Genomic DNA, 9,421 nt, shown 5'->3' with positions numbered 1-9,421 from the left:
TGGTGCATGTTCGTGAAGCCATGTTTCAGATAAGCAGAGAAAATCTAAATTAGATTCAATTAAAAGATGTTGGATTTGATCACTTTTAGATGTGATACTCCATATGTTCAAGTGCCCACCCAATAAACCCCTTGGTTTTGCCTTGGGGTCCCAAATTATCCATGAGTTATTAACCGTTTGAAAAATATTCAATTTCCGGTTTTTCACGATTGCTGGATTTATCAATTTCCTGGTTGATTTGTTGGCGTTTCTTTCAGCCACACGCGTTTTAATGTTGGTTGGATTACAGACATTTGAAACAAAGTTCAGAGTATCGTCATTATGCACTGGTCTTGAGGAGGTTCTGTAATCACTGTTACTTGCTGTAACTGGATGGTGGTCGTTTTTTGGCGTCTTGGCGGCGGTCGTCGGTAGCAGACTGTCATCCAGGCACCTCGCTGGCGTGGCACACCGCAGCACAGCTGCCTGCGGTCGCTCGTTGTTTCCGTTCGCCGTCAGCTTCACTTCTTTTGCTACTCAGCAATTTGAAAATCTGACCTTTAATGGCCTGAATGCTAATTCCATAAATGAGAGGATTAAACAATGGGGGAACTATGGCCATGTGCAGGGATAGGAATATGCGAGCTTTTTGAGGTACATGACTCATGTTGAAACGACTCTGGATGACCTCAAATAAGCATCCCACAGAAAAATTAATCACAGACAGTAAGTGTGGGGTGCATGTTTGAAGAGCTTTGGCTTGAGATTCTTTAGAAGCAGACAAGCAGACTCTGAGTATACGTGAATAGGAAAATAATATCATGACGATCTGAGGACTAGGACAAACAATCAATGATGCTGGTCCTAAAATTCGCAAAATTGTTGTGTCAAAGCAAGACAGTTTAACTAATTCAAAATACATACAATACATTTTTTCTATATGTCTTTCACAGAATGGCAGTTGGGCAGTTGATAATATGAAAAAAAATGCATAGTAAACACAGGGAACAACCCAGGATAATACAATGGCTGCAGAAACCTTTCTAGGGGACATGAGGAGGTGATAGTGTAATGGGTGACAGATAGCAACATACCGGTCATAGCTCATCACTGCTAAAATAGTAAATTCAACTATAACATATGAGATTATGCAGTATATCTGTAGTAGACAAAAGGGCAGCGATATTTCGTAATTATCAGATAGCAAATGACTAAGCACAGATGGAAATAAAACTGTACTACCACACACTCCATTAACTGATAAGCTACATATAAACAAGTACATAGGTTCATGCAGACTTTTCTCAGTGCATATGACTACAATAAGAATTAAATTGTCCAATAATATCACAATGTACAAAAGAAGGAAACATATGAAGTATAAATATCTGTGATCTTCCAGTTCAGTGTATGCTGTCAAAATGAAGGATGTCACAGCTGATACATTTTCCATGGTCACCTGGATGTAGAGTAATTGAGGTGGAGAAGAATGTGAGGATTTGTTTAAAATTGAGGACTTACATCCTACTGATTCTGAATTAAATCAACATATGGTGTTGAAGAAGCCCTTACACTGAAGAGCTTTTTAATTTATATGCAGTTTACAAGCGAACATAATTTGGAAACAAGCTTGACATTGTACTGATGAGAATGAAATTAGCATGTCATCCTGTTAAATTTGGCTAAGGAGGCCATGCAAATTTTATACTTTTCATTTTTTTTAACCAATTCTGACTTAAAATTATAATATGTAATTATATATATATATATATATATATATAATCGTATTGCATTATGTAAAGATGAGAATAGATCAGTCAGCCCATCTAGGCTCATGACTAGCCTACAGTTTTGAGGGCACCAGCACTGTATACCATCCATCCGTCCATCCGTCATACCTGCTTATTCCTGGTCAGGGTCACGGGGTGCTGGAGCCTATTCCAGCATGCGTTGAACACACTCTGGACAGTTCACTAGGTCATCTCAGAGCGCACACACACACACACACACTTCACTCACAAACACACACACACACACACACAAACACACACACACACACACACACACACAACTAGGGTCAATGTAGACTCTCTAATTCACCTAAGCTGCATGTTGTTTGGGCTGGGGGAGGAAGCTGGGGTACCCTGAGAAGGCCAACATGGGTGCGGGGAAAGCATGCGGGCTTCATACAGGGGGGCCCCGGCTGGGATTCGAACCAAGGACCTTCCTCCACCCCCACCAAGGTCATCCTTCCATCCATCCATCCATTATCTATACCCACTTATCCTGAGCAGGGTCGCGGGGGGTGCTGGAGCCTATCCCAGCGAGAGGCAGGAATACACACTGAACAAGCCGCCAATCTATCACAGGTGCACACACACCATTCGCGGACACAGGGAGAACATGCAAACCCCCCACAGAAAGGCCTTAAGCCGAGATTTGAACCCACAACCTTCTTGCTGTGAGGCGACAGTGGTACCCACCCTATAACAGTGCTACCCTAAAGCCTATAATTCATTTTGTTTTTTAGTGAGAACATCCTTTGCAAATTATTTAGGAAGGGCATGATTGAACTTAACATGTTCTCTTTACACTGCAAAATGCATCATTGATTAAATGAACAAATTAAAGTGGAATAAAGAGCATACAGTACTTTGCTTCATTCAAATGTACTCATCAAGAAATCAGCGATCACACTTATGGTGATACTTCAATTCAACTGTAACAGAAAAATAATTAATGTAATTTTAATAATTAAAATAATTTCTTATTTACAATGGTAAATCATAATTGATGTTCTTGATTTTAAAAAATCCTTTATAGAATGAACAAAGGAACAAGATTGTTACGATATCACTGATAAACATGACTGAGAAAGGTTTAGGAAAATATAGATAATAAATATTCTACTAGTCTGACAGATTTTTAGGTAAATACCTGATTCTTTTGATTTGCCTTCAGAGAAAAGATTTGAGTGCTCGCAGTTCTGTGGTTATACACCACATCTTGGTGACTGAAAGAGATATTTTTCCCTTTGAGTCTTTTATAATGACACAACCATGTAAAAATACAAACCAGCGTGTGACGTTACAGCTCAGACCAATCAACACCTGTGAGCTATCCAACATATTCCCATCTCTCATTAAGAGTGGTCTTGTTTTGAAAACTGCTTAGAACAGCTGCAGAGTGCGTAAGAAAAGGTTTTTGTGGCGCTAAACCCAAATTAAAAATATTAAATCTGTACATCACCTGTCAAGCAAGACTTGAGTGGAAACATCTGTTTATTTTGTGCTGATTGTAATTTATGTTTGGGTCGCTGAGGTGGACCATCATACCACAGATAAGCAGCATAATCAAAGTGGCTTTGTATCAAAGCCTCTGCTAACATTTTTTGTGTTGCATTTTCCAAAAAATAAATCTTTTGGAGCAAGAAATTTAGTCTTATGATTTATTTTTGTAATGGCTTTTAAAGCCATACTTTCCCCAGATAGACAATTGTCTCAGACACATCCCTGATAATTAACAGGTGGTTCAGCAATAATCTGGGAGTTCCCAGCTTTGACATTGAATCCTGGTGATTTCCCAAGCTTAATTTTGGAACCAAATAAAATAATTTCTGCAGAGTTGATTATCGGAAAGCGATCCACCCAGATTTTGTATTTCTACGCTTAGCACTTTTTCAACAGCTGTTTTATCAAGGACGCCCGAGTCTTTAGGACGTGTGAAAAGGTGACAAGAAGAGGCTGCCTTTAAGTAATTAATGTAAAATAAAAAGAAGAGTGGACCCAAGACACTTCCCTGTGGTACCCCGCACCCTATGGGTCTTGGTGTCCCAAAAACATCCATTACCTTTCTAATCTGACAAATATGAATAAAACCATCTTATAAGTCATCTACTAAAACCACTTGCGTGGAATTCATCAATTAAAATCCCATAGTCAACTGTATCAAATGCTTTTTTGCAAGTCCAGCATGGCCAAACCGCAGAACTTCCCCACATCAACCTCTTTTCTTCTCTCAGGATTATTCAGAACAGTTGAGTTTAACAATCGGTATTGTGTATGTCTATAGAGCCTGATTTAGAGAAATAACATAGACACAACAATGGTTTGTAAATAAAGCATATATATTCATTGGCTATGATAATGAATATGTGAATAGGCTAACTGAAAACTAATTAGCATAATATGAGGAATAATACAATTCTTCAAAAGTATTCAGAGGAAATGTATTAACATTGATTTCGATAGCCAGAGACCTTGTTTGGATATGGCAAGGTATGGCACTGACCATTCCTTGCCATAGCCTAGCCCGAAATGGATGCTGCATTCCAATCGAAAAGCCTTGATAAACTCACTGTATGGGGGGCAGGCATTCAGGCCTGTACCATTCTCTTGGTGTACGCCACACTCGGACTCACCCACTTGTCGATAATATAGTGAAGTATGACTCATCTGACCATATCACTTTTTTCCACATCTCTGTAGACCAGTGCCTATGGTTTTTGTACCACTGAACTCTCAGATGTACATTTGTCTTTGTAATGAGAGCGTTTGTGCTCTGCAGCTCTACTATAATATCCCTCTGTATGTGGTTGTTGATGGACTGTTCTAGCTGACACAGAGTGATCACGTCATGCATTGACATTCTCAGTCGCCCAAGGAAGAGTCACTCTTCTGTTTTTCCTTACATATTGATCTAATGCACGTGCTTTACCGTCTGCTAATGTGCGCTTTTGACCACAATTTCCGACCCTATTTACTGATGTCTCTATCATAGATCTGAAAGCACATGTCACTTTAGTCATTGTTCCTATTGAAACACTAGCCAGTTGAGCAGTCTTTGGGACTGAAGCTCCTGCCATCCGTGCCCCAATAATGAATCCTCTTTCAAAGTCACTTAGATCTTTTCCTCTTCACATCTTGATGCAAAATCAAGGTCAGCTGCACCTACTCAGCATTTTTATGCATACCACAGAGCATGATAGGATGTTAATTGCTTAATTGTATCATGTAGGCTAGTACATCTGTATGGAAGCATCTCCATTGGTTATGTTTCTCCACTGACGTACTTAGGTATTTACTTTTATTTATCACCTGTCTGTACATATGAATGGCACCCATATAGTCCAGTTCTTAATGTGCAAGACATCCTCAGTCTGACAATGACCAAGGATTTCTTGGCATCACTGCAGTTTCCATACATGTTGACAGTGGATTAAGAGGACTCCTTATCTGGAATCTTGTTAGGTTTTCATTCAAGGTGTTCATATTCAAACAGTGTGTCAGAGTAAGAGTGCTGATTGAGGATCAGGTTTCCGATGTCCACATCCTATCCTCATCCATTATTAGCTAGAACACAGAACTGATCCTAGATCAGCCCTCTAGCTGTGAAGCAGGGGTGTGGCTATGGGTGGGCCTGGCTGGGCCTAGGCTCATCCACTTCTTGCTTAGACCCATCCTGGGGTTAAAATTCTCTCGGCTCTGTTGCTAAAAACTAAATCAATCTGAGTGCTGGTGGAATTTGTTATTCTTGTAGGCCTTTGAATCAATTGCGATGGGTCCAGACCATCAGTAAGGTGCTTGAGGTTTTTCCTAGATAATTTATCCTCCCAGTTGATATTTAAGTCACCCATAATGATCACCTCTTACTTAAAATTACATTCTTTCAGCATGTTATTACGTTTCTCATAAAAATCAATATTTGATCAGGGTGGTCTATAAATGACAATAAGGATAAAGTTTGTGGCGATAGGGTTACATTTAGACCAATACATTCCAACTCATATTTTGACCAACGGATTTCTTCGCAATGAATGTTATCTTTGACATAAATCATGACCCCACCTCCCTTTAAACCCACGCTATCCCTTCTAAAATTAACCTACCCAAGTACTACTAAGGCTGCTGATGGTGCATGTTCGTGAAGCCATGTTTCAGATAAGCAGAGAAAATCTAAATTAGACTCAATTAAATGATGTTGGATTTGATCACTTTTAGATGTGATACGCCGTATGTTCAAGTGCCCACCCAATAAACCCCTTGGTTTTGCCTTGGGGTCCCAAATTATCCATGAGTTATTAACCGTTTGAAAAACATTTCCATTTCCGGTTTTTCACGATTGCTGGATTTATCAATTTCCTGGTTGATTTGTTGGCGTTTCTTTCAGCCACACGCGTTTTAATGTTGGTTGGATTACAGACATTTGAAACAAAGTTCAGAGTATCGTCATTATGCACTGGTCTTGAGGAGGTTCTGTAATCACTGTTACTTGCTGTAACTGGATGGTGCTCGTTTTTTGGCGTCTTGGCGGCGGTCGTCGGTAGCAGACTGTCATCCAGGCACCTCGCTGGCGTGGCACACCGCAGCACAGCTGCCTGCGCTCGCTCGTTGTTTCCGTTCGCCGTCAGCTTCACTTCTTTTGCTACTCAGCAATTTGAAAATCTGAACTTTAATGGCCTGAATGCTAATTCCATAAATGAGAGGATTAAACAATGGGGTAACTATGGCCATGTGCAGGGATAGGAATATGCGAGCCTGATGAGGTATGTGACTCATGTTGAAACGACTCTGGATGACCTCAAATAAGCATCCCACAGAAAAATTAATCACAGACAGTAAGTGTGGGGTGCATGTTTGAAGAGCTTTGGCTTGAGATTGCTTAGAAGCAGACATGCAGACTCTGAGTATACGTACATAGGAAAATAATATCATGACGATCTGAGAACTAGGACAAACAATCATTAATGCTGGTCCTAAAAATCGCAAAATTGTTGTATCAAAGCAAGACAGTTTAACTAATTCAAAATACATACAATACATTTTTTCTATATGCCTTTCACAGAATGACAGTTGGGCAGTTGATAATAAATAAAATGCACAGTAAACACAGGGAACAACCCAGGATAATACAATGGCTGCAGAAACCTTTCTAGGGGACATGAGGAGGTGATAGTGTAATGGGTGACAGATAGCAACATACCGGTCATAGCTCATCACTGCTAAAATAGTAAATTCAACTAAAGCACATGTGATCATACAGTATATCTGTAGTAGACAGAAGGGCAGAGATATTTCATAATGATGGGATAGCAAATGACTAAGCATAGATGGAAATAAAACTGTACTACCACACACTCCATTAACTGATAAGCTACATATAAACAAATGCATAGGTTCATGAAGACTTTTCTCAGTGCATATGACTACAATAAGAACTAAATTGACCAATAATATCACAATGTACAAAAGAAGGAAACATATGAAGTATAAATATCTGTGATCTTCCAGTTCAGTGTATGCTGTCAAAATGAAGGATGTCACAGCAGATACATTTTCCATGGTCACCTGAATGTAGAGTAAGTGAGGATTTGTTTAAAATTGAGGACTTATATCTTACTGATTCTGAATTCAATCAACATATGGTGTTGAAGAAGCCCTTACACTGAAGAGCTTCTTAATTTATATGCAGTTTACAAGAGAACATAATTTGGAAACAATCTTGACATTGTACTGATAAGAATGAAATTAGCATGTCATCCTGTTGAATTTGGCTAAGGAGGCCGTGCAAATTTTATACTTTTAACTTCACAAAATCAGCTTGGTGAGTTCTATTTTGTGGTTGCTGCACTGAAAATGTTCAAGTGAACACTTGCATTTTAAGTAACATATAGTACAATTGTTTTTTTTTTTTTTTAACCAATTCTGACTTAAAATGATAAAATGTAATTATATATATAATCGTATTGCATTATGTAAAGATGAGAATAGATCAGTCAGCCCATCTAGGCTCATGACTAGCCTACAGTTTTGAGGGCACCAGCACTGTACACCATCCATCCGTCCATTCATCCATCATCTATACCTGCTTATTCCTTGTCAGGGTCACAGGGGGTGCTGAAGCCTATTCCAGCATGCATTGAATACACCCTGGAGAGTTCACCAGGTCATCTCAGAGCACACACACACACTTCACTCACAAACGCACACACACAACTAGGGTCAATTTAGACTCTCTAATTCACCTAAGCTGCATGTTGTTTGGGCTGGGGGAGGAAGCTGGGGTACCCAGAGAAGGCCAACATGGGTGCGGGGAAAGCATGCAGGCTTCATACAGGGGGGCCCCGGCTGGGATTCGAACCAAGGACCTTCCTCCACCCCCACCAAGTTAATCCATCCATCCATCCTTTATCTATACCCGCTTATCCTGAGCATGGTCGCGGGGGGTGCTGGAGCCTATTCCAGCCAGAGGCAGGAATACACACTGAACAGGCCACCAATCTATCACAGGTGCACACACACCATTCACGGACACAGGGAGAACATGCAAATTCCACACAGAAAGGCCTCAAGCCGAGATTTGAACCCATGACCTTCTTGCTGTGAGGCAACAGTGCTACCCACTGCACCATCGTGCTGGCCCACCAAGGTCATGTCCTCAGTATTTTTTATTGTTTATGTCCGTTTCTGAAGCCTCTACTTAATTTATTTTTTTATCCATTGCAAATTATTTAGGAGACAGAACTGATTAAGGCATGAATGATCTTAATGTGTTCTCTTTACACTGTAAAATGCATCATTGATTAAATGAACAAATTAAAGTGAAAAAAGATCATACAGTACCTTATTTCATTAAAATGTACTCATCAAGAAATCGGTGACCACACTTATGGCGATACTTCAGTTCAACTGTAACAGAAAAATAATCTCTTATTTACCGTTAGTTGATCATAATTGATGTTCTTGTTTTAAAACATCCTTTATAGAATGAACAAATTAACAAGATTGATACAATATCACTGATAAACATGACTGAGAAAGGTTTAGAATAATATAGATAATAAATATTCTACTAGTCTGAAAGATTTTTTGGTAAATACCTGATTCTTTTGAAAGAATATTTGCCTTCAGAGAAAAGTTCTGTGATCATACACCACATCTTGGTGACTGAAAGAGATATTTCTCCTGTTGACTCTTTTATAATGACACAACCATGTAAAAATACACACCACCGTGTGACGTTACAGCTCAGACCAATCAACACCTGTGAGGTATCCAACATATTCCCATCTCTCATTAAGAGTGGTCTTGTTTTTAAAACTGTTTAGAACAGCTGCAGAGTGCGTAAGAAAAGGTTTTTGTGGTGCTAAACCCAAATTAAAAATATTAAATCTGTACATCACCTGTCAAGCAAGACTAGAGTGGAAACATCTGTTTATTTTGTGCTGATTGTAATTCATGTTTGGGTCGCTGAGGTGGACCATCATACCACAGATAAGCAGCATAATCAAAGTGGCTTTGTATCAAAGCCTCTGCTAACATTTGTCGTGTTGCATTTTCCAAAAAATAAATCTTTTGGAGCAAGAAATTTAGTCCTATGATTTATTTTTGTAATGGCTTTTAAAGCCATACTTTCCCCAGATAGACAATTGTCTCAGACACAT

At 39.4% G+C, this 9,421-nt stretch overlaps 1 protein-coding gene across 2 annotated transcripts; it reads right to left on the bottom strand.

The window, feature by feature from the left end:
- Positions 1-241: 241 nt before the first annotated feature.
- Positions 242-8,935, bottom strand: LOC118209393 (olfactory receptor 4C6-like). 2 transcript variants are annotated; one of them, XM_035384646.1, is made up of 3 exons: positions 8,858-8,935; positions 8,601-8,666; positions 242-1,438 (listed from the first exon to the last, which is right to left on the bottom strand). In XM_035384646.1, the coding sequence occupies exon 3, from the start codon at positions 1,430-1,432 to the stop codon at positions 422-424; it is 1,011 nt and encodes a 336-aa protein (XP_035240537.1). In that variant the 5' UTR covers positions 1,433-1,438; positions 8,601-8,666; positions 8,858-8,935; the 3' UTR covers positions 242-421. The 2 variants fall into 2 exon arrangements, with proteins under 2 accessions (XP_035240537.1, XP_035240536.1); XM_035384645.1 differs by lacking the exons at positions 8,601-8,666; positions 8,858-8,935 and adding an exon at positions 1,878-1,897.
- Positions 8,936-9,421: the final 486 nt, after the last annotated feature.

This window comes from Anguilla anguilla, chromosome 12 (genome assembly GCF_013347855.1).
Source record: "Anguilla anguilla isolate fAngAng1 chromosome 12, fAngAng1.pri, whole genome shotgun sequence".
Classification (NCBI taxonomy): domain Eukaryota; kingdom Metazoa; phylum Chordata; class Actinopteri; order Anguilliformes; family Anguillidae; genus Anguilla; species Anguilla anguilla.
This window is presented reverse-complemented; position numbering and strand designations above follow the sequence as displayed.